This window comes from Xenopus tropicalis, chromosome 5 (assembly GCF_000004195.4).
Source record: "Xenopus tropicalis strain Nigerian chromosome 5, UCB_Xtro_10.0, whole genome shotgun sequence".
NCBI lineage: Eukaryota > Metazoa > Chordata > Amphibia > Anura > Pipidae > Xenopus > Xenopus tropicalis.
Genome location: NC_030681.2, coordinates 46,274,221 through 46,301,447, shown reverse-complemented (window position 1 = coordinate 46,301,447; position 27,227 = coordinate 46,274,221). Strand labels below are relative to the sequence as shown.

Below are 27,227 nucleotides of genomic sequence, written 5' to 3'. Positions count from 1 at the left end.
CCAACAACACACCCAGGGCTTTTATTTTTCTTTATAATGGCTTACATAACTAAAAAAAAATGCTTGCTTATAAATAAAATATTTGTATTAACTACATGTTAATGCAAAGCTACTCGCGAATTTGTAAGTAATTTTAAAATAAACAGAGGGAAGTACAAAACCAACAACACACCTAGGACTTTTATTTTTCTTTATAATGGCTTACATAACAACATTTAATATTCATGCTTGCTTACAACTAAAATAATTGCAACATGTTTACGCAAAGCCACTCACAATTTTGCAAGCAATTTTAAGATAAACAGGGAAGTATTCCCCTAAGTCATTGCCCCAGGTTTGTTTTAAAAATGTTCTGCATTGCATTAAGGAACAATAGCAAGAACATTACAAAAGGCTGCAGCACAGCTGCCTAAATAATGTGCTATGGTCCAGGGAAGGCTGTTCTTTTCCTATGCCCAGGGCTGCACTGTAAGATATCAAATATATTTTATGTTTAGCTCTCTTTATTGTGACTTGATCCAGGCTAAAATAATACATCCAACAAATCAGAATAGCACAAAGTGTATTAGATCTGGTATGTATTATACTCCTTAACAAAAGCACCTATCAGGTGTGGTTTAATAGAATACTAATTAATAGTATTTTTTTCTGGATCTCACCATTAAGTGCTCTGTCCCCCATACCAGCAGGGAGCTTCTGGTGCAGGTGGCTGTGTTGGGGCACATGAATATGTACAAAGGGAAATTACACCACCTTTCTTGTTATGAACATGCATGTGATGTATGTATGTGCACACCCAACCCTTGTCACACATTTGAGCTTAATGAGCAAACTGGGGGACCATTCATTATGCCCGTGCATGTGCCCCAACATGACCATAGCACTCAACACAGGAGTTTTCTTATAAAATTTCTACTGTTTCCCCATCCAGAGTGTGGGCTTTAATAGATGATAAAATATTTAGATGATAGGTGCCCTTTAAAATATCAGGGGGCTGTGGTTAAATTGCAGATGAGCTGCATTTGTGGTGAAGCTTAAAGAATTACAGTTAAACACATGCAACAATCAAAATGATTTTACTCCAAAAAAGGATGGAAAGATTTTTAAAAGTCTGGAATATTAAGCATTACGGAAAACTTTTACACATCTAGGAGGTACATGTAGATTGGGCCTCATTATAGAAATGTTAGAGAAAAACTAACAAAAGTAATACCGGTAAGTATAATCTTAACTATGTTTTTTTGTCAAGGGTCCTTTTAGAACGTTAATCCTGTAAACTGGTCTCAGCTTAACCCATCTATCCCATGTATCACCAACATGTTTACCTCCCATCCTCTCCAAATCAAGCTTTGACAGCATAATGTTTAAAACTTAAATATTAAGCAACAGCGATAGAACAATATGGGTTACCTGCAGAGATAAGATACATCAGTATTTATGTGCATTAAAGGGGTAGTTGCATGCAATAGGAAACGTGACACTATATGGATGATAGTAACAACTGGATTAAAGGGCCACCAATCCTCTATGGTGCCAAATTAATGCAAAAAATGTACAGGTGCAATCAAATTATACAATTGTTGATTAATAGAAAGGTTTTTTTTTATTGCCATTTACATAAAGAGTTTCCCAATACCAGAACATTGTTACCAATTATGGAATCAACATTCGCACTGTGACACAGACTTGATGCATATGCAGGGCCTGCTCTATCCAATGCTTCTTTTAGCACCTCCGGACTGCACACAAGATGGCACCAAATAGTATAAGCGCATGTTTCAGCACTGAATTAAACTCTCTGGAACTGAATATCACTTCATGTTCTGCAGCTACCACAGTCGACTCGAATAAATATTTCACTAACTCTTAACTATATTAATAATAACTGTTTCAGCTGGATTCTGCTACATGTTTCATCCCTCAGGACTTTATCAAGTAGATTCTATTAGATGCTAAGCATTTTGCAACCCTTTATATACCCTCGCTCTTTAAGGGATATTTCAGCTCTCAAAGTGATACCTTTCACCTCTATCATACAAAAATCATACATAATATAACAGAAACACAGTTATAGCGCAAAAATAAAAATTACATTGACAACTATTTGTGCTAGTTCAAATTTACTGTATAAACCTTTAGGACATAGCGTATCTAAAATGAAAATCCTGTCTTGTTCTTTACGGCGCAGCAGCTTATCTCTACCCCTCCTCTGTATCAGTACCCAAACTATTACTATAAACTTCAATTCTTCTTAAATGTCTCCCTTTCCTCCTACTTCCCTTCTTATATTACCCAGATGTTTTCCCATCCTAATTCTTAGTGGGAGATAGTTTTGCCTATAAATTGTAAATTGCATGTACACTGACTTAAATACACCACGTAAGTTAACCAACAATTAAAATAATATTTTATATATTATGTCTTAGAGTCTTTCACGTGATTTAAAATCTGGCCATTTACATTTTGAACAATGGCCACAAGGAATTCACTACTTGTATTTTTTCCTTCCTTAACTTAAGCTAGTGTATTTTTTTATTTTAGGGGCTTCACATCTGGTTTCTTCTCCAAAATTTATCTAACACTAAGGGGCCCACTGATCAAGGTACGACTGGTTACTAATAGAAAAAAATTGTATTTTTTCTAACTTTTAGAACTGTGCGTTTTTTCCCCCAACTTTTTCATAAATTTCCACAACTTTTTCGTACTTTGTGTCAATCTGTGTGACAAAATTGTATTTGTCGCAACAAGTACGAAAGTTTCGGATTCATTCAAGCTTCGTTATCGTGACTTTCCTTGGGCCAGGTTGGAGCTGCAGAGTTCCAATGAGTCCTATGGGAGACTTTCCTTGGGCCAGGTTGGAGCTGCAGAGTGCCATTGAGCCCTATGGGAGACTTTCCTTGGGCCAGGTTGGAGCTGCAGAGTGCCATTGAGCCCTATGGGAGACTTTCCTTGGGCCAGGTTGGAGCTGCAGAGTGCCATTGAGCCCTATAGGAGACTTTCCTTGGGCCAGGTTGGAGCTGCAGAGTGCCATTGAGCCCTATGGAAGACTTTCCTTGGGCCAGGTTGGAGCTGCAGAGTGCCATTGAGTCCTATGGGAGGCTTCCAAAATAATAGACTGAGTTTAAAGTCAGGTTTTTGCACCGCTTACGAACGTTCGAATATGAAAATTTCGTAACTTTCAGATCGTATGACGATATTTTCGTACAAGCATGATTAACGCACATCAGAAATTTTCGTATTTAATGTGAATTGTCACAAATCGTACTCGTATACGGACTTTAATGAATAATATACGGTGCTGGTTTCACTTTGTGCTAAAAATTAATCCTATCTGCAAAAATGGCCCCTTTATTGGAGCTCCCTATAGATCCTATCACTTCTCTGTCTGAGTTTGAAATGAAGAGTGGGCGTGTCCTAACGGTCCCTGCCAGAAGCCCAGTAGGAGGGGGAGAGCCAATCACAGCCCTGCACTCACACAAGCAAAGTCAGGCTTCAGTTCCCTATCAGGTCAGCCTAGCTGCTGATTGGTTCCTATCCTACAGTGCAATGTACGGAGGGCCACCGCCCCCCCTGCACATTCACAGAATTCAGCCAGCAGGAAGTGGAACAGATGGGCGGGGATAGTGGGGTTTTGGTTAAATTTCTCAATAAATCTGAAATACAACTTTTTTTAAGCACAATCCTTCTATATCTAGAGGAGTATAATTCACTGGTACATTCTTAATTTTTATAGGATATGTCTCCTTTAAGTGAGCTCTAATACATCTTCTGGGCAAAAGGAGCACCCTCCTCTCTAAAGTCTGTATTAGACCTGTCAAAATCTGACCCTGAGAAAGAATGAAAAGAGACAGATGCTGAGAGGGGGGAGTAGTGAAGAGTAACTTGATTAGTTCATAATTTTTAATTGATTATATTTAGAAAACTTCTTATTTCAGTATAATAAAGCTTATATTAAATTTTCATTTTCCCAATAGTTGGCTGTTGGTCAAGTATATGTAACTTAAAGCAAATTTGTAACAAACAATCCATTATATATATCCATGATATATACCATAATGTCTGATAATAAATACCAATATCTTGTTTCCACATCTTACATTACAATTACAAAATAACAGGCAAACATCATTTCTTTAGAAACTGTAGCAGTCAGATATTGTAGACAAATGGGTATCATTGTGCCATTGCTTATAGTCCAATAACCTCTGGGAATGTAACTTTGAAGCACAATTACATTCAAGGGTATTACATAACAGAGCTTTGAATAAGAGTTATTAAAGTATGCCTGTTCCACAATATTGCTTTGTATCTACTGCAGAATGTAAAAAAGATGAATATGAAAATGCAGATAGCTTGCATTACGAAAAAGTTACAAATTAAAGCAACTTTCTTGAGAGCATGAACCATTATGTTTAACAACAATTGCAAAGGATTTCTGTTTAGACCTGCACAACAATTACTGAAAGAGAACACTTTATCAGCAATAATTTCTGCCTAACCAAAAAAAAAACCTCAGCTTTTAAAAAAACTGAAACCAACCCCTGTCCTAGAACAAAATGTACATCGGTAACAATAAATGAAAAACCAGTGTTATACCTTAAGGTTGGCATTCTAAAATGTAGAATAGCATAGTGATCTGGGCTAATTATAGCATATGTGTGCAAAACAAATTCGTAAAATGGATTATCCAACATCATATTTCTATGCAGTTAAAGGGGTCATCCACCCAAAAAGTTTCTTTTTTTTTTTGTTTGTTTTTTCATAACGAAAGAAGTTGTAATTCTAAGCAGTTGTCCAGGATACATTATTTAAACATGAAACGTTTTTAATGGTTTTAAAGTTGTAATTGCAGTTGAAAGCTGTGTTTATAACTTTCTATTCTCTGGGCCTGACTCCTAAAACAATGTTAACAGGACTCAATAGCTCTTCTAAATCTTATAATTAGCTGCTTTGCAATTCCTGCACTGCCAAATTCATAGGTTAGGGAATTAATGGGGAGGATGTGGGTCATACAGTGGGTTCTCTTGCTGCAGTATAAAACCAACCTGTCACAGTATTTTGTGTTTGCAAATCATCTTAGCAATATATTCTCAAAACAAATCAATTTGATGGAGCCAGACACAAAGAAGTAAAATAATTAGAAAGAACAGAAAAAGCATAAAAGAATCTCTTGTTTGCTCATAGCTCTATGCGATAACACAAAATGCTGCACAAAATATGTAATCGTCTTTATTAGCACAATTAAGCTTTTGAGAATAATATATTTTTTAATATATTTTTCATTTGGGTAATTCCTTAATATCTCATACACCCTCCTTCTTTTTAGATTATAAGCTCTAATGAACATGGCCCTCTTTATCTCCTGTATCAGTCAATACACTGCTGAAGAATAAGTTGGCACTTTGTGACATTTGTGATGATATTAATAACAATAACAATATCATCTTCTTGTTAGCATCCAGCACAGAATTCAATTACATATAATTGAGAAGGGATGTGTAACTAATAAACACCAATAAGAATGTGAGTGAATAGGTTTGTATGGTATTGCAGGCTGCATTACTTGTAAGCAAGGGATTATGCAATGATATATTTAAAGCATAATCAGAAGACAGAATACAATGAAAAACTGGGGAATGTGAGACCCATGTATAATTATGTTGACTATTCCCTCTGGACTTGGTACCAATGTATCAGGAAGGAGGTTTGAAAGTGAAAGTGTCAAGTAAATAAGTTATCATATAATATTAGATGGGTTAAATTATTGTTTAGAAAACTATCATTTTAAGAACTGGAAAACCACAAAACCTGGCAAAAAATTGGTGACCTATTATCTTCAAGCTCCTTTAAATCCTATAAATACATATAAATAAACCACAGATTATAGCACAGTTTTCTGAAGCCAATAACTTTCACCAAATATATAATAGAAATGGTGCAATTATTTTATACTCACAAAAGAAAATATATCTCTATCATCTCTGCAATAAATGTGCCCTATAAGCCACGTGAATATGGAATCCATGTTGCATCAATCTTATAGTAACAGACATTTACCTTGAGCTTTTCAGTTTCCAGACATCTCCTTCTTTTATACTGCAGAGAATGTGCTTTGCGTGCGAAAAGTACAAAATATTCACTACAAACATACTGTGAGTAAAAAAAAAATGACAACTGTATATTTACAGAGATTTTTTTCGCCAGTTTTTCATATAATTGAAAAAGAAAAAAACTCATGTTCTCATTATAGTTGCCCTTGAGCACAAAGAATCCAGATGGCACATTCAAAAAGCTGTGATAGAGTGGAAACATGTCATCATATCTTTCTCTTCAGCTGAACTGGATCAACTAATAAAGTTGCATAACTACATATGGATAATGATATTCATAGCAACATCCTAAGCAAGATTAGTTCCAGCGGCACAGGCATTAATTGGTTTAGGAGAAATTGTGTGCATTAAGCCTCTTTTGATCTCCTTAACGTCTTATATGCTGTACAGTATATCATGGGCTTAATTGCAATTGTAGTCAGGTAAATAGTTACATAGGGTTGAAAAAAGACCAGAGTCCATCAAGTTCAACCTTTCCAACTGAACCCAGCACACAAATTATAAAAGAACAAATTATATGCATTCACCCCAATTATCTGCAATTTTTCCTTATTCACTCTTATATACTTTAATTGTCATTTGGCTTAATTTGTCATTTTTGAACTTGCTTGCAGGAAAAATCATTCTCAAAGTGGTCTTAGGTTGACTTTCCCACTTTAAATGCTTTGGGACCATGGGTGCCCACAACTTTCTCAAAGGGAAATACAATATTGTTACTGCTAGCATGTGAATAACCTAATTTTACCATAAGTGGCCTGGTTGATCACACTCCTTTAACTGCTTTGGGCTCCTGGGTTTCACATTTTAGAAACCCCTAGCTTAGAGGAAAATTCAATATTTTTCTCACCATGTGGCAGCATTTTTTGTCCTTTAAAATTTCAGGGCACAAGGCACAGGTCATTGGCATGTTGCCCCATTTCTCATACCCATTTGATATTAAAATGTCTACTTCTTTATTATTCTGTAAACTGGTGGTATTTATGCTGACAATCTGCCAGTATTCAGCAAGGACATGTGACAAAAAGAAGATTAAGCAAAATATACCTTCCCATACTATCACTGGAAATCAATACTATCATACTATCAATGGAAATTGCCAAAACTATGGAAATATTCACATTTACAATTTCCACTGAGAACAGAAAAACCTCTATGCTGTTTTGACTTGCCTTTTCACAAGAAAAATCACAGAGACAGAATGCAGACAAACACACCAAAAATTAATCCTGTCTATATACAATTATCCAGGGAAGCATAACATATGGCTTAAATGAGAAGGAAAGGTAAAAACTTTATCAGAAAGGTCTATGTAAATACAGCCATAAGCACTCACAGAAACACTGCAGAGTCCTCTACAAAAAAACACATGGGATTTCTCGTCTCCTTTTTTGTAAACATTTTTGACTTTCTCTCTCAGAAAAAATCCTTCATTCCTGGGGCCAGAGTCTGTGCTCTCTCTTCTCATGCTTCCCCCTCCCATAAGAATTCATAAAACTCACTCCCCCCTCTCTTAGGAATGTGTGATCTGAGCTACAAGGAGTAGAGCTGCAGCAGGAAGCTACTTAAAATGGCAGCTGCTATCTTAAACAAACAGAGAAAGTTTCTAGGGTTCTTTATTCAGGTATGGTAAAGCTTTCTGCAGCATAAATATAGCATTCTAGGTGGCACTAATGTGGCGAATCAATTGGCAGTAAAATGCCAAAATGACTTTCCTTCTCCTTTAAGCCCCAATGTAGACTGGCTCACAAAAATGCATTGCTGTAGAGAAGATGGCAACCTGCTTAAAGGAAATGGCAAGCCAAAATTTATAAATAGTACCAATGGATAGAGTTACAATTGCTAAAGAAAAACGCCACCCTTTTGGCTCAATTACAGCATAAAAAATGTTTAAAAACTTACTTCTAAGTTTGTGCTCTCTGCAAAGAATGGCACGGCCATTTTGGAAACGGTATACCCACTTCCTTGCCTTCACTATCTACACTGCGCATGCGCAACCTTCTCTCCCCCTTCCCCCCCGGAGCATGCCCTCCTGTGCGCATGCGCAAACTTTCCTTCCCCCCAGCCTAGGCGCGCATCTGTGCGCGCTTCTAGGGGCCGGTTCAGGGGATTTGATTGACAGGGAGCGTGCCTGCTTGTGCGCGCCCCCAGAAGAGCCAACTGCGCATGTGCAACCTAAATTACAAGTCCTCAAGTCCGGCTAAGCGCGAGGGATCATGGGAAATTTTATCACACTGCTCCTAGGATTTCTTTGCGTTTCTGCTTCGGTTCTACTTAACTGTGGAGATATGGGGAGACTTAAGGGCACCTTTGACACAACAGATGGTAAGCCTGCAGCCTGAAATTAACTCTTATCTAGCCTTTCCTTCTCCTTTAAAATTTGGACCTCAAAAGGTTCATCTTCTAAATTAATGAACACAAATAAATGGAACCAGTTTAAAGCAAAGTTCTGATCAGTATGTACCCAGGTATACTCTATAACCATGTACAGCAGTGATCCCCAACCAGTGGCTCAGGGGCCACATGTTGCTCACCAACCCATTGGATGTTGCTCTCAATGCCCCCAAACCAAATTACTGACTTGGAGGCTGAATAAAAACAAGATTTCCTACCAAATAAAGCCCCCTGTAAGCTGATAGTGTGCATAGATGCTACCCAATAGCCAATCTTAGCCCTTATTTGGCACCTCCATAAACTTTTATGATGCTTGTGTTGCTCTCCAAGTCTTTTTACGTTTGGATCCCTGATGTACAGAAACACAAGCAAAGAAACACAGGAAGAGAAACCAATCTGTTGCTCTGATCAACAAATAAACCTGCAAAAGGCCTCAGCTTTCAAAACCCAGCAGGTGAAAAAGCTCCTACAGCTGAGGTTTTTTTTATTCTTTTGGGGTTAAACCCATGTTGTGGTCTACGATTTCCTTTAGTCCCCCATTACCTTATAATAAGGTTAAAATTATATGAAAAAACTGTCACAATAATTATCACCATTGAATAAGTCTTATCTCCTCTATTGCTATGACTTCAATAGAGGGGAGCCGTCCTATAAATTTTGATGCAAAACATGACCTGCTTCCTAGGAGGAAAACTCACAATAGCAACTTTCATAAACTTGCAATTATATTTATAAAGATAAAATAAAGTCTTCTCACATCCCCATATGTTATTGGCCAATATAAAAACTACTCATGTTGCTTAGGCCCTAACAAGAAATTCTTTACAATCATTCCTTGAATGAGTCCCACTAAAGCAGCAGAATATGTCAGGGGCAAACCGCCCTCTATTCTCTGAGCTGTGGTTGTTGCTTTGCATTTGTGCAAATAAGGACTGAAATCCATCAGAAGTGTGGGCAGCACAGACATGAGGGCGAGACATGTAGTAATGTACGTTGGCAGTCCCAGATATGGCAGCAGTTAAAGGTGTAGCTTTTTTATTTGTATGCAAACAGTAACAAGAAGATAGTAATATAGTTAGGGGCTGGCATGACCTTTTTTGTAATGCTAAGTGTGAGGATGTTATAGAAGGGTCTAGAAGGTCATAGAAAGGTTCCCTGTTAAAGAAAGGAACAAACGTTACTTACTGAGTTGAAAGCCAGCAATTCTTCCTCTGTTAACTTGTGCACGGGATTGTTCTTCTGGAAATCTATACTGTAAAAATAAGCATGTTAAGAACTGGTTAAAAATAAGCATTTCAAGAACTGGTTTAAAAATGTGTTTAATCAGGTGAATTAGAAGCAAAAAGCAAAAACCTCAAAAATGAGAAACAAACTGGAAGACTAACCACAATTGTTTGTGGATGCTCACATGATAACTATGAACCATTCAAAGGGTTGACTGTGGTAACAGGAGAGTGCCAGCCATGTTTACTCAGCATCCCTTTAACCATTTCACTGCCAGCTGATTTGTTCACAGCAAAACTTTTATTGCCAGACAGTTTTTGAACATTTTGTGCTCCTTCACTTTAGGAGCCTTTCCTCAGGAGGACTTTTAGATTACCCAGCAAAACCTAAGCTTTCTAAATTTTGTATAATTCCACTTCTGTAACAAGCTGTATGCTTCTAAATGCATAAAAAAAGAAAGATAAAATACTTTCCATAATATAAACACATATATCAGAAGCATAAATTATTTTATGCATGAAAATACAATTCATTTGAAAAGTCCCATGTCTCCTGAACGTGCCAATTCCAAATATATATATATATATTTATATATATATAGTTTTATGGAGATTTCTCACTTGCATAGGTCAAAAGCTCCCAGCAGTACACTACCAAACCACTGCTCTAGAAAGCTGCATACTTTAGATTTCAAGGGCAAAAATTCCACTAACAGAAGGTTTATTCCAGAAAACTATACATTTTTTGAGAGAACAGATTTAGGGGAATGCCTAATAAAATACAGGTAAAGCCATCTGTCTACTCCAAACTAACAAGTAGCAATACTTTCCTAAAAGTTTTGGTTTTAATGAAAATGTGTGGCATTTTTGAAAAATAGCTTCAAAGTTTCCAGTCTGTAGCATCTGATCTCCTACAGGTCATAAGGTAACCAGATAAAAAAATCCATAATATGACCCCAGGGGTACACTGAATAATTTGATGCCCAATATGCATATGCTTGGAAAGTACACATTCTGACAAATCCAACATGGGTAAAGATGCCTTTCTACACCAAAGTACCAATCTGCAAAGCTTTCCTAAAGTTAGCATTTTTTTATGACTTTTCTGAAAGTCTACTGAACAGTTTGATGGCCAATAAGCATAGATTTACCACAGTATGTGATATGTACGAAACCAAAATAGTGCATTTGAATTTTCTTAGCTGCTAACTCTGCTTTGGCAAATAAGACCCCCTGTTGTATATTATGTGCTGTAAGACACCCTAACTGTACAGTGACCCCCCCCAGAAAACCATATATTTTTCGAAAGTACACATTCTGATGAATTAAAAATAGGGAAAGATGTATTTCTACACCAAAGTACCAAAAAACAAAAGAGGCAGGAGAAGCTGCAGACGCAGTTGCATCTAAGTTTGCATCTTCAAAAACCCCAGGTAACAAATAAATGTACATACTAATGTGTGAACAGTGTTTATATGCTAAAAGCATAATAGTAAGAATGCTGACAAAATATATAGTCATATGTCATTATTAAAAAGAAGAACACATTCTCACAAGGGTTCACAGATCTGTAAAACAATCTGTTGAGGACATGATGAGAGAACAAATGTCCCTGCTTTGAAAAGATATCTCACACCTCTTTCAGTAAAAAAGAACTGACATAACTGACTTAAAGGAGAACTTAACCCAAACAAATATGGCTAGAAATACCATATTTTATATACTGAATTTGTTGCAGAAGCCAAAAGGTTAAGCATCTCTATAGTAGTAATGATCCACGCCTTTAAAATTCACATGCCAAGTGTGCTCTGTGCAGCTGTTTGGAAACTAAGCTTTGGGATTGTAGCAAATTATCATGTAGAAAATGAGGCTGTCCTGATGCTACAGGGCTGATTATTATATCCTGATGCTAATTACACTGGTTTTAGAGCCACCATGAACTAATAATCTGTATTATTTTCTGATCAGTCTTATATTGTGACATTTGAATTCTCTATATACAGTATGTAGTGAGTCAGTCCCTAAGCTCAGTAAGTGACAGCAGCACAGAGCATGTGCAATGAATCAGCAGAAAAGAAGATGGGGAGCTACTGGGGCATCTTTGGACACATCTTTTGGCACTGATCTGCCCTGCTGAAGGGCTATGGTTGCCTTGGTACAACACTTCTAGCCTACTTCATTAGTTAAGCTTTAGTTCTCTTTTATCAAAGACAATATGATACATTACCTTGCCAATATTTATACCCCAAATCTGGAAATTAAATTTAAGGGAGTGAGGAGGAGCACAATGCAAGGGGGCTGTATTGGATGCAGGAAAATCAATTTATACCCTAGAGAAAAAAATAACCTGCAGGCCTAATCTGGTGCCATTGAAGTTAATACTATTTATAAAGGGAATAATGCATCCCCTTTTGTAAAATATCTATATAATCAATGTTCCCTCTAAGCTGTGCGCTCGTGCACGCACACAATTTGAGACCAGAGCACATAACAAATTGTGGTGCACACAAGGAATTTTGCATTACAACACAAAATTGTGTACTGTGCACACCAGTCTTTCAAAAGTGCACACATGGTTTTAAAAAGTGCACACAAAATAATTTTTTGGTGCACACAGCCAAGAATTAGAGGGAACATTGCATACAATATGTATACATAATCTGGTCATTCTTGGGTAGGGAATAAGCTAAGACAGTGCTGTCCAACTTCTGTGGTACCGAGGGCCGGAATTTTTCCGACCTACGTGGTGGAGGGCCGATAATGGAAGCCAGTTTTGACTACTCCCCTTTTTGAAACCGCACCCACTTGAAACCACACCCATGTTATCACATGACCATACCCATATTAATGGTTGTAGTACAGCAAAAACTTGCCATACTCTGCCTGTGTGTGCCATACTCTGCCTTCCCTACCCTGCCTGTGTGTGCCATACTCTGCCTTCCCTACCCTGCCTGTGTGTGCCATACTCTGCCTTCCCTACCCTGCCTGTGTGCCATACTTGGCTGGTTTGTGCCATACTTGGCCTGTGTTTGCCATACTCTGCCTGTGTGTGCCATACTCTGCCTTCCCTACCCTGCCTGCATGTGCCATACTTTCACTGTGTTTGCCATTCTTGGCTGGTTTGTGCCATACTTGGCCTGTGTGTGCCATACTCTGCCTTCCCTACCCTGCCTGTGTGTGCCATACTCTGCCTTCCCTACCCTGCCTGCGTGTGCCATACTCTGCTTGCCCTATGATGCCTGTGTGTATGGCACACACAGGCAGCATACAGTGACACAATGCTGGCATTGCTCCTACAGTCTGCACAATAACTATATATTAAAAAACTTTTTAATTGCAGTACCACCTCAGTATATGTTCTTTTTGTAGTGTGCAGGGATTATTTGTGGGTTTCTACTGCTCCTGAGGTGTGAACAGATGAACATGGGGGTGATTACAGCCTGAGCCTGAGGTGTGAACACTGCAGGGGGTGAACAATGCAGAGATTAAAAGGTGTGAACAACACAGGGGATTACATATTTAAACAATACAGCCTGATTACAGCCTGAATCTGAGGTGAGAACCATGCAGGGGGCCAGTTAATCACAGTACTGATACCATTTAAAGCTTACACAAGAGTAAGCCATCAAAGCAGCCAGACAGGTGGGGGGCCACACAGAGGGGGGTCGCGGGCCGCCAGTTGGACAGCACTGAGCTAAGACACACCTGACCATTCACCCAGCTTCTAGTTGCAACACACAGCAAAGCTGTCTCAGGCTGGTACGAAACCTTATTAATCTTACAGGTTAACCTTATAACTTATTAAACAAAATAATTTGCCCTATTTCAATTCCAAGGTTTGTGGATAACAGGCTTGTCATATCTATAAAGATATATTTATAAAAGATATATAAAGATATATCTATTAAAAACATCAAATCCCAGCCTACACACTAAACTATCACATTCCCTGCAGAAAACAAATAAGCCAACAATGTCTACTAAGGCTGCTAAAATCTGGAAACTGCTCAACCCAAACTTCAATTGTTGTTGTTGCACTTGCGCACATCACTGTATTTACCATATAGACACACAAGGGCCCATATGCCTAGGGATGTATCTTTTACTCCTGTGATGTACATATGCACATTCCCTGCATGCAGAGGGCACAGGAGAAGATGAGGTTCAGTGCCTAGGGCAGGGCCAAAACAAAATACTGCCCTGCTTGTGCAATAGGAAAAAAAATTTACTCTACTACACATGTGCAAGCACAAGCCAGAGATGTCTGGGAGGTAGGTAAAATGGCAGTGTGTAGCTCTGTTTTTTTACAAAAAGCACTGTCCTAGGGGGAAAAAACATACTAATTTAATTCACTGAGAGTTTCTAACATTCCCCCCCCCAGTGAATGAACTTTACCTTGAATGCTGTTTCTTATAATTCCTGTGAATTATAAGAAACAGCATTCAATTCACACTGAACTACATATAGCCAAAGATTTATAACATGGGACCATTTTAAAGGAGAAGGAAAGGCTCTTGGGGGTGCAAAAAATGTTGCTTACTTTGTGTCCTGGGCTGGTGCCCCTGTTAGGAGAAAACCGCACCAGTCCGGGGTACCTGTAGTGAGCGCTTCCTTTTTCCACGGCAAAATCCCTGGGCCGGCGCATGTGCATTAGAGTGAAAAGCTGACTTTGTTGTTAAAGTTTGGCTTTTCACTCTAATGCGCATGCACAGCGCGCCAACGCGGATGAAGGAAGCGCTCGTTGCAGGTACCCCGGGCTGGTGCCGTTCTCTCCTAACAGGGGCACTAGCCCAAGGTAAAAGGTAAGTGATTTAAGTCACTTGGGGGTGTCTAACAACTTGGCACCACCAAGTGACTTAGGCTTTCCTTACCCTTTAATCTAAATTACCATGTTTTAAAGTATATACAAATATTGTGATCTATTTATTCATAAATTAAGCTTTCACTGGTTTCTTCCCCCCACTAACATACCATTCTAATGAATTCATAACAATCTATGCAGGCCTACAAAAACATTATCATGAAGACAAAGCTATGAGAATAGAAATTAAACAGTCAAATGAGCATTGAGCAGAGGATGATGTAATGTGTTTAAGCACACATACCTAAAAGCATGCTAGAGAATATCCATTTCATTCTGTATTCAAGGCAAGTTTAGCTTAAGTAAAGCAGAATAAGCTGCAAATGAGCATCCATTTACAAGATCTCTAGCTATAACATATTCCAGAAATTAAAACAGTATGGGCGAAGGGGTTGATCAAAGTCAGCTTTAATTTATTTTCTAAAATCTTTAAACATCAAAATACCAGTCAAGAAAGATATACACACTGTAAGTAATAACAGTTGATGGTTAAAGGGGAACAATGTGCAAACTGTTTTTTTCTTACAGACATAAGAATGACGTTATAGCAGGAACTGGGTTGTCCTTTTTTGCACTACTGTTCCTGACTTTGGAATCATTGTAGAAACTAGCTCTTCTTTAGACTCTAGTTCCCACAATGCCTGTCAAGCTTCTTCACAAGTCTGTTAATCAGCTGTTACAAGAGCAGGAACCAGCAGTGCAAAGACAAATTCTGATTTTAATAACAATTGCATTTACAAAATAATAAAAGTGAGGAAAAGTACTTTATTTTAAACTGAATTGCCCAACTCTATTTAGTCCGTAAAGCATAAGTGCATGGCAAGAAGGCAATCTTAGAAGGGAACTATTGAGTATTTTACCATATTCTTGAATTTTTCTATTGCAAAAAAGGAAGCTTTGTTTTTCATTTTTGTCCGCTACATCCAATTTTTTCAATGTATAAATAGACAAAACATAGAACGCACAAAAAGGCAGTGAGCCAAAATTCAATGTAATTTGTCCAAAAGGCAAAAGCAAATACATTCGTAAAATTGGCACTCACATAATACTATGCTAATTTAACTGCGCATTCACAAATTTAAAACATACTTTTGTATGACTTTTGTTTGCAATATATTTCACGCAAGGATAAAATGTTCCCTTTTCTTCTGGATTACAATTTCCATCTTCTGGTGTTTTCTCTCTTTTTCCCAAACTAAACAAACAGCATCTCTTATGCAAGCTCTAAAATTTGTAATTATAAGTTACACCAGTACATCAGCCATAATGTAATCCAACAATAGGTTTAAGAATAATAATGAAAAACCGTGCCCACCAAAACTCTTCAGAATTTTAGGAGAAGGAAAAGGTAAAAACTAAGTAAGCTTTATCAGAAAGGTCTATGTAAATACAGCCATAAGTACTCACAGAAATGCTCTATCAAAGAAACACAGAAATTCTTGTCTCATTTTTTGTAAACATGTTCTTTGGTATCAGACTTCCTCTCTCCATCTAAGGTTTATTGGGCTAATTCGATTGTTTGGTCCTAGCTTATCTGCCTTTGTAGGGGGCCTACCTTGCCGACTTCTGGAAGAAAATCGTCCGATCGTTCAATCGAGCAGGCTGGATTTTCCTGTCAAATTGGGGACACCATCAGCTCATTGAAAAGGTCCTCATTCCGATGGCTCCTATAACCATCATTATAAAGATGGTCAAAGAGCTATGTATTGCACATACATGCTGCTTCTGCTCCAATTGAAATCAATCAGGCATGCATAGTAGTCGCTTCTTCGACTATCTTTACAGTCAGAGAGAGGAGGAAAGCTTAGCAAGGAAAAGGGGGCAGTGCTTCACACTAGACTAGGTAGAAGCTGAGAGAGTTGAAGTTGAGGTGTTTGTTTTATAGAATCTACATGAAACTGGGTGCAGGGAGAAAGGTATGTTATTCTGGGGGCCATATAGTGTCATTTTAAGGAGCTTTTATGATAAAAGGCTTACTTATCCTTTAAGACAGCCTATGCAGAGAAAGCAATTACCTTCAAAACTAGTGTTTTCTATTATTATTCTGGTATATTGAGCATCCACTGAGCACTCTCCATGTTGTGATTGGTAAATGTGTATCTAAGGGAAGTCACATCAGATCAGATACATAATGCTCTCCCTGAATATGAACATACGTACACCACACTATACCTCCTGAAAATCTCTATGATTGGATTTTTGTAAAGTAAGGGGTTGACAGACATCTATAAATGTTTGCTCCTGTTAAACCTTTATGCATGACTTTGAAAAAGCTTGGCTGATCTGAGCAAAATGCATGTCAAGTGCAATTTTAGACTTCTGGAACTTGTAGCAAAGTTTGGGGTGGGTATTTTGCAATACTGATGGGAATCAAAAATGGGCAGGGGAATGAAAGCTGGTGGAAATGTTGTTATGAGACTGAGTTCAAAACCTATAGCCTGCTTATAGTGAAGATGAACAACTTGTTGTGCGTACTGATAGAGAGATTTATGCATTTAATTATTTGTGTTCTTCAGGATCCCAACGATACTTTGCATCAACCAAAATTCATTGGTCTGACTCAACTACTGATAACAGGCAGCTCTTTATTATATACAAAATAAAGTTTATCAAAAGGTATATTATCAATGAAATAAAGATAAAGGCTTCTGTTGGAAATAACAACTCATACCTAGTAAATCATTAAGGTCCAGGTGTATAAACCTGTACGAACCGTGCTCAAATGCAATAAAAATCCAGAAGCCTGCGACAGGTCAAACTTGAGTCAAAATCAAACACGCTCACCAGAGTCCTGTAATGGTCCGGGTGTTCGGGGCCCGACCCCGTAGCTGAAGGAAAAATGCATACATAAAACGAAAAGAACTCCAAGAACACCTCATCTCAAGTCCTTAAAACAGCTTATCATTGGCATCAGCATATGATTAAAAGGCATTGCACCAGGGTTATTATCATTCCACTGTATCATGACTTTTCTAAACAAAAGTACTGACAAGAAACTTTTGGTGAAAAGTAGATGTACATCATTATTATATTTATAGCACTTTTCTAAGATCTGCCTCACAAAAAAATCTGGTCTGTAGTAGACATATTAGCTCTCGAGTCATATTAATAATTCCATAAGATATTTTCCATGTGTGGTTCAAGCCTCATGGCCATAATCTTGGTCAAAACCTTATATCATGATAATTTTCCCAATCTGTATTAGCATGTTACTCTACTTTTTCAGTTCTATTTTCAGGTATTGAGGGGAAACAGTCCTTTTTATCAAAGGTGATCATACCTCATGCTTTGACATCCCCCTTAAAGTCCTGCTTGAACTTCTACCACTTCAGTAGGCCATTCCAATATCAGCCACCCATAGATTCACCCACTGGTAAGACCCGGCCTAAGGATTTTTAATTAAATGATAAGGAAAAGTGAATTCATGAAATACCAAAAGGAACACGGTGCTGACTGGCCATTTTACTGCCAAAACATAAAACAAAAGCTCCAAAATCAGGGGCAACATTTATTTTGCCCCCCCAAGTAAACACCTTTACTTGTTCTTTGTGATAATGTATGCAATATGTCTATGAAGATTCTCATTCATCCAGGTCATGATATACAGTATCTAGTAGAATTAAGTCTAAAACAACTGGACTTTTCTGAGTTTTTCTTGAAAACGTTTCACCACTCATCCGAGTGGCTTCTTCAGTTCAAATGACTGGTAGGGAATTCCCCGGTATTTAAACTCTTGATGGTAGTAGAGTCACAGACATCCAATCACAATGGTTCCTGTCAGTTTCAGCTAACACCTAACTGAACAAGTTCAATGGAACCATTGTGATTGGATGTCTGTGACTCTACTACCATCAAGAGTTTAAATACCGGGGAATTCCCTACCAGTCATTTGAACTGAAGAAGCCACTCGGATGAGTGGTGAAACGTTTTCAAGAAAAACTCAGAAAAGTCCAGTTGTTTTAGACTTAATTCTACTAGATACTGTATATCATGACCTGGATGAATGAGAATCTTCATAGACATATTGCTACTCAATTTGGGGAGAATACCCTAAAATTGGTACGGGAATATGAGAGGACGGCCAGAAAACTTGCGGATTACAGAAACCATCTTCGTTTTAACCTACGATGCCGATATCAGGGAATCACACCATGCAGCCTACGTCTGGGTTCTTCGGTTAAAGGTCACAGGGCCAAGGTGATCCTTCAGAAAGCCCAGAAACAACTGTTAAATGAACGGGTGAGGCAGACTAACTTCTCAATTGAGGTCCTGGTTCATAAATTTGATAATGCAAAACAGAGACTGACAGCAAAACTACCGGTGCTGACGTTGCAAAGAGTGGTTGAATTCACAGAGCGGGCGCAACTTGCACAACATGCCAAGGGCAAGGAGAGGCAAATAAACAAATTCACCAGTTTATTATCACGTACCAACAACACCCAGCGAACAGACAAATCAACAGGGAGGAAGGAAGATGAAAACAAGACATGCCAGAACATCAAGGATCTGTGGGTAAAGAATTTATCAGACAGGGAACTCACAGAACCAGAGAAGGATGTCTTAGCCAAGGGACTGAACTTTGCAGTGGCCCCACGGTATGTACCAGTGGTAGACTTCATCACAGCCACAGAATCATCCATCCACAACAATAAGATACCAGTGGATGAGGCTGAAAACATCCGGTTAAAAGTATCAGCAGCCCTAGCTAATGCTAAAGCTCCCCCTTCCAATCTAAGTCTGCAAGAGAGGAGGGCTCTGACATCACTTGCCAAGGACTCAAGTGTCACCATCCTGCCAGCAGATAAAGGAAGGTGTACAGTGGTACTGAATACATCAGACTACCATGCCAAAGTGTCCACACTGCTCAACGATTCAGACACATATGAGCAACTCAAGAGAGATCCAACAAGCAACTACAAGAAGAAGGTTATAGACTGCTTGCAGCACCTTGAGAAGGAAAAGGTCATCAGTCCAGCTTTGTATCGTCGCCTTTACCCAGGCGAAGCCACTCCATGCCTATATGGACTCCCAAAAATACACAAAGAAGGAGCCCCTTTGAGGCCAATTGTCAGCAGCATTAACTGTGTGACTTATAACATTGCTAAATACGTGGCCAACATCTTAGCCCCCTTAGTTGGAAACACAGTACATCACATTCAGAACTCCATGGACTTTGTCAAAAAAAGTGAAGGAGTTAAAGCTGGAGATCGATGATACAATGGTGTCCTATGACGTAACATCTCTGTTCACATGCATACCCACTGCCGAGGCAATTGATACAGTGAGGAAACGGCTGAAACAAGACACCACCCTCAGCAGCAGAACAAAGCTGACCCCAGAACAAGTTTGTTCCTTACTGGACCTATGTCTCAATACCACTTACTTCAAGCACAAGGACGTTTTCTATAGACAAAAACATGGCTGTGCCATGGGTTCGCCTGTGTCTCCAATTGTAGCGAACCTTTACATGGAAGAAGTGGAAAAGAAAGCCCTGGACACCTTCAAGGGAACAACACCAAGTCATTGGTTCAGATATGTGGATGACACCTGGGTCAAAATTAAAGAACGCGAGGTTCCAGCCTTCACCAAACACATAAACTCGGTGGACAAAAACATCACGTTCACAAGGGAGGATGTGAAAGACAGCAAACTGGCTTTTTTGGACTGTGCTATAGTTATCAAAGAGGGGAGGGACCTGGATATTGAAGTATACAGGAAACCCACCCACACAGACCAGTACTTGCTGTTTGATTCCCACCACCCTTTGGAACATAAACTGGGTGTAATTAGGACTCTACATCATCGGGCTGAAACTGTGGCATCCAATGCAGAGGCCAAGGAGAAAGAATATAAACATCTAAAAGGAGCTCTGAAAACTTGTGGGTACCCAGACTGGGCCTTCATCAAAACCAAATCAAAGACCAACAGAAAGACCAGACCTACAAACAGAAGGGAGGAACACAGCAGGCGAAACAACATAGTCATTCCATATGTTGCTGGAACATCAGAAAAACTTAGGAGAATTTTCAACAAACATCGCATTCCTGTGTTTTTCAAACCCAGCAACACCCTGAGACAGAAGCTGGTGCACCCGAAAGACCCAACACCCAAGCACATGAAAAGTAATGTGGTCTATGCTGTCCAGTGTAGTGAAGAGTGCTCAGACTTATACATTGGGGAGACAAAACAACCTCTCTGTAAGAGAATGGCCCAACATAGGCGGGCAAACTCCTCAGGACAAGACTCAGCGGTCTATCTACACCTCAAAGAAAAAGGTCACTCTTTTGAGGACAGTAACGTGCATATTTTGGACCGAGAGGACAGATGGTTTGAAAGAGGTGTGAAAGAGGCCATTTATGCCAACCTGGAAAAACCATCCCTGAACAGAGGAGGGGGCCTGAGACACCGCTTGTCACCAACATACAATGGCGCGTTGACATCCTTACCCCGGCAGTTTCACAACAGTTCACACTTCCAGTCATGTACTTTGAAGGATTAACACCTTCATCAATGAGAATCTTGGTACCATTGTGATTGGATCATACCTTCTTACACCTGTCAGTTTCAGCTAACACCTAACTGAACAAGTTCAATGGAACCATTGTGATTGGATGTCTGTGACTCTACTACCATCAAGAGTTTAAATACCGGGGAATTCCCTACCAGTCATTTGAACTGAAGAAGCCACTCGGATGAGTGGTGAAACGTTTTCAAGAAAAACTCAGAAAAGTCCAGTTGTTTTAGACTTAATTCTACTAGATACTGTATAATGTATGCACTCTATTCTTGCACCCTTTCTTGATCCACAATAAGTTAACCATCCTCCTCCCAACAGTAAGCAGATAAAAGGGATGCTAACAATGACTAAGCAAATGCAGAGGTGGATCTTTAAACATTCAGCTGCTTTTTGTTAGTTGTAATGATTAAAGGCTAGCTTTCCCATTTTACTGAATATGCAAAACCACTGTACAATTACAGATCACTGTGGGAGCGGGATACAAACTGGTATTGCTCCCAATGTCATTAAAATAAATCAAACTTTCCCAAGCAATAATATTCATTTTTCAACTTCAAGGACATGTCACATTTGCTTATCTCAGTTATATGTTAAAACAACGCTAAGTCCTTAGCCAATTCATTACAATCACTCTCTGGCATCATTGAGTGCTTGGCAAAGCTGTCATGTTGACTTGGAATTGTCAGGGATCACTTATGAACAGATCAGATCTCATATGGCTCCTATCTTACTGATTGATGTGTTAGTAATGCACTCTCTTTGTTCATGCACAGACACCCTAATAACAATCAGCCACATACACTATAATTACCTCTATATATTAACAACTTTAGTAAATCTCCTAAAGTGAAAATGATGCTATTAGCACTTATTCTGTAACAAACATAATACAATACATACTACTTTATGCGGCCCATGGTCAATTAAAGGACAAGACTAAATTAATTTAATCATATCATGCATAATTATAATCCAACCCCCAACATGTAGTATGGTGGATAAACTGTCCACTAAATGAGACAAATTTGGGTGGTCCTGATAACACAAATAGCCAGATGCAAGTAAGCATATAATTTGAATAAAGATGCAGAAGTCAGAGAGGCATTTTGAATAGCCTTGATAAATTCAAGAATGGAGAACATTCCACCAGTGTTGTTGGCCTAAAAACTTCAACCTCACAGACCAAAACTCAACAGATACTGTTAGAAGGACAGTCAAGGCTGCCCCCTGTAATACTCAATATTGGTCTATAGGTCTTATGGTCCAGATTGCTTGCTTGTGTGTTTCATTATAATGACAATAACTATGACTATATTAAGGTTAAATATGAAGGGTCATCTGGTTTGTAAATTTTGCATGGTGCTTAACAAATTTTGCATACAGCAATGATTAACTAAGGTCAGGGTTATTAAGATTTATAGGATAAGCCATGTCTGCCTATCATCATGATATATTGCATGACAGAAAACCTTCCAAAAAGGAATTTTTAAATCTCACGCAGTTCTTCACCACTTCCCTACCCCATTGAGCATACAAGTTGATGGGACATTTTTCTCCATGAGCCAATCTGCATACTGTGGGTTCTTGTAGTCAATTAGATTCATGCACACCTTTTTTAATAGGAGCTGAGAAAAATAAGTAATTAAAAGTAACAATAACTATAAAATTGTAGCTTCACGGAGCAATAGTTTTTTGGCTGCTGAGGTCAGAGAAGAAATAAAAAGAATAAAAGCCGATTAAAAAGTTGGTTAGAAAAGACCATTCTGTAATATGCTAAAAGTTAACTCATATGGGACATCTTTAAGAGTTTTGCTGTTGACATCTGCAGTTGTTCCTTTTTTCAAGTATTTTTTGGGGGGAAATGTCCTCTGCATTTAGTCTCCCCTGGAAAGTTGCCCCATGTAACATTAGCCTAAATAACACTGTGAACTCACAGGAATGTGAACATTAGATTGTACAAAAAAATAGAAATGCCATAAATGTGGGAGCCTATATCAGTATGCTGATCTGAAAAGAAATCCAAAGCCTTCTCAGGAATTAGAAAAAAATGGGTTTACTTATGAAGTAAAACCTCTAAGAAATACAACTGGGGCTTTGCTTCCTTTTTTTTCTCCATAGAAAGGGGAAAACATATTTTGTTTAACCATTAATTGAAAAGCTGCATAGCAAGTTAGGAATTCTAGTTTATAACAACAGGAGACCATTTAAGAGTATTAAGCAGCAACACCCGACAGACATCTTAAACAGATTGCCAACAAGTTATAAACTATTCATCTGCTTCTGCTTCACTCCAGTTGACTTATTCACTACTCACTATTATTCTCTGCTTTACAGGTAAAATGTTTTTTGTCTTTGTTTTTTGACTTTGCAAAAAAAAAACAAATTTTAATGGGAAAAAACAAGTCCAACGTTTCGAGCACAAACCGTGCTCTTCCTCAGGGACAAACCAACAGACAGTGTACATTCACCCCCTTAAAATACCCCACCCATAAAAAAGGGCGCCAAAACCAAATATATATATATATATATATATATATATATAAAAATCTAGTGAATATTGGTGCACACCGGGAATCATTTAAAACATAACTTTTATTATAATAAATACATTACGCGACATGCCAACATTTCGGTCTGTATCTGAGACCTTTATCAAGACCATCTATATCTATCTATATATATATATATATTATGCAGCAGAAGCCGGCACTCACGTGTAAAGTTGATAAGTGTGCCTGGGTGCAGTCCCAACAAAATGTTTGCAGATGCTTGGAGGAAGGTACCGCTCACACAGGTCTTAGGATCAATTTTGAAATTTTATTGTAGAGGCAAGGGAACTGACGTTTCGGCTGCAACACCAGCCTTTGTCAAAGTTGACTTTGACAAAGGCTGGTGTTGCAGCCGAAACGTCAGTTCCCTTGCCTCTACAATAAAATTTCAAAATTGATCCTAAGACCTGTGTGAGCGGTACCTTCCTCCAAGCATCTGTATATATATATATATATATATATATATATATATATATATATACACACACACACACACATCTGATCAGTGGACAGCAGTGAGGAGATGAAGCAGCTTGTGACAAGACAGCATGTGAGGACTGCAGATCAGAGGTGCTGGAGCCTGCAGAGAGAAGCCATGATGGACTTGCTGGAGAGAAGAAACCAGGCCACCATGTTTTGTGTTTGTTTGGAACTATGTAATTTAGACCAGGCATTAATTAATTTTCAATTTATTCCCTTTAATATACTTATTGTTGTGTATTGTCTGCTTCTCAAAAGAACTGTAACCCTAGTAATAATATTAATAATATTTTATAAAATCTTACAGTATGGCATATATTGGGAGAATAACTCTTTAAAAACCAGTGAAATTAAATAATTTACTGTGTCATGTAAACACCAAAGAACACAGTTTTCTATGTGAACCACTGCTGATATATTACTGATGTCTGGCCAAATATTGGTTGCGCAGGGCATCATGGACCTATAAGCTGTTTGACTGATTCTGAAAGTGACCAAGTTGGCAGTCCATGTTGCCCACATGACCATCTTAAAGAACATGTAAACCCCACACACAAAAATTTAATCAGTGAACAGCCTCTTTGAAATCTTTCAATACCTGCCACACTGGTTGTCCAGTGGTTAATAGTAAGGCTGCAACACCCCCTTAATCACTTAGATTTGCTTCTCCTCCTGTAACCCACTCGGCCCCCTCCCTCAGGAATTTGCTTTGGCTGTTGGCTTGTGGGCATGCTCAGTTGTTCTAAGCTCAGATTACTAAACACGCCCCCCAGTCTAGCAGTCTAGAACTCTGCTTCAATTTTTTTCTCCCAACCAACTCTCCTGAGTTCAGCTCAAACAAAGCCTCCAGGTGAAAACTGCTATTTGCTTTAGGAAAATGCGATAATGCTGGTGAATGGAGGGGATATATGCAGTACACATGATGCCATTTGGGTGGGGGAGCTGTGCCCAACTGATATACATTGTAGGCAAATGTAGGCATTACATGTCTTTTAAGACATTTCATCATTAGTAGAACAGATCAAAAACAGTATACAGAATACTAAAAATATTCAGCCATAAACCCGAGTATTTACATTTGGTGGTTTTTAGCACAGTTATATGTAAATAAGACTTGAATTTTGATTGCTACCTTCTTCTGAGTCTAGATTTGCCTGACCACTGCCAGCTCTTCTTCTGGCCTGTTTCCAATTTGGGAATTTGCAGCTACACCTGCTGCTGGGGAAAGTGCTTGATCATGTTCCTAAATTTAGTTTACCATAGAGAACTAGAGCATTCAACCTAAGGAGTATGTGGGGCGCTAGAGGTTAAAAGCTTGTAAAGAGAAAAATAAAACAGCTATGTCTGCTTTCCCAGGACAGGAAATTATTGCAGGATTTCCAATAAACCATCACTGTAATAACCATAAAAAGAATACATGGCATGAAGCAACAGACACAAATCCACACCCACAGGCTGCCAAACTACAGAGAGTTTTGTGTAGGTGAAAGCATAGAACAAACCTAATCAAAGGAAACTCCAAACAAAAAATGCACATCTCGGCCAAAAAAGATATTCTTCTTCCCAATAAAAGATATTCTTTTTCCCCTATTTTAGCACTTCATATATAAATACTTAAAAAACAGAAGAGATGGAGCTGAACAGATTAATATTTTTCATTATGTAAAATTCATAATGGCCTTTTCTTTTTCCTGGATCTATTTGGCCAGGTACCTAAAATGTTTATCTGCATGGAACTGTTGCTCCATTTGCAAGTCAATAGAATAAACCGATTATATCAATTCATATATCATATGCAATTTCTTTGTATATATTATTTCTCCATTCAGGGGAAAAAGGTTTTCAGAAATGATTAATATTTAATGCAAACTATACATACAAATATTCCAAAAACTCTCTCTCTGCAAAGGAAACCACATTAAATATTTATGCACATGGTCTGATAAACAAAATATATTACTGGAAACAAATATTGGGCATTCTTTAAAAGACAATTAAGATCCATAGGCCCTCAAGACAAAGAGAACTGTTTTGACTACTTGGATGTTCTACCATCACTAAAACACTTCCAATTTGGTAGAAGAAGCACCAAGATCTTTGGAAAAACTCCTGCCTGGAATTATAGTGTAGAAACTGTGGAGAATGCAATGGTGTTCTGCTTGTCCAGCCAGTAAAAGAGACCTTGCTAATGAACAGATAGAACATTGTAAGCTCAGCCTACAGTTACAAGAGCATTGACAAGAGTACATCTGCTGTTGAAGGAAGCTTAACCTACCAACAGTCATTTATTTCATAGATGTCGTACCATCCAGGTGGTACAGGCATCTATACTTATACAAAGGAAGAAAGCGGTTATAAACCTATCCAATTGTTATATATCCTTACACATTACACCAGTAAGGCTTGTTGCAAATGGGTAGATAAGTTGCCTGTGCTAAATCTTCGATACCACGCATGACTAATCTCCCCGAATTGCCTTCCCACCGGCAAGATGTGAATTGCCGGCAGGATGGCATACATGTTGGCTCGGCTTTCCTAAGTTGCCGAAAGTTTACTTGTGTAAAGAAGTATAAAAGTAGTATACACAATATACACTATAAAGAAGTATAAAAGTAGTATAAAAAAAGAGACTTACAGAGTGAGTGATACCAGTTAAAGATTAAATTAATAGAAAGCCTAAGACAAAACAAACACAATAGATACTGTAGGTAGGTTTAGGTACTATCTTTTCATACAGCAGAAAAAAAGTCCCTCTAAGTATTTTGCTGGAGCCTAGAAACTCAATTGTTTTAAATACAGGTCTGCATAGACCTCGCATAAAACAAAGTCATACAAGCAAAATATGTCCAGGGGGGGGGGTGCAACAGCTGTTATGTAGTTTGAAATGTGCACTTTGTTTTCTCTGGAAACTAGTCAAAGGCCAGGGACAGAGATTCTGTGTTTATGTTTAGTTGGTGGCCAGATGGCAGGATTTGTTTTCTTTCCTTTTTGTTTGTTTGCTGCTCATTAAAGCCACCTGTAATGCACCTGCAAGAATACACTTGCTTGCTTTCTATACAAATAAAGGTCTGACTTTCTGGTACTGTTTAATGTATA

The 27,227-nt window shown here is 38.4% G+C and overlaps 1 protein-coding gene across 2 annotated transcripts in view; it reads right to left on the bottom strand.

The window, feature by feature from the left end:
- Positions 1-27,227, bottom strand: part of ttc27 (tetratricopeptide repeat domain 27) — a 226,126-nt gene that overhangs the window by 95,011 nt on the left and 103,888 nt on the right. For both annotated transcript variants that reach the window (XM_002934458.5, XM_018094257.2), the window contains exon 10: positions 9,687-9,753. In XM_002934458.5, the coding sequence (XP_002934504.2) occupies positions 9,687-9,753 (67 nt within the window). The remainder of the gene's footprint in view (positions 1-9,686; positions 9,754-27,227) is intronic.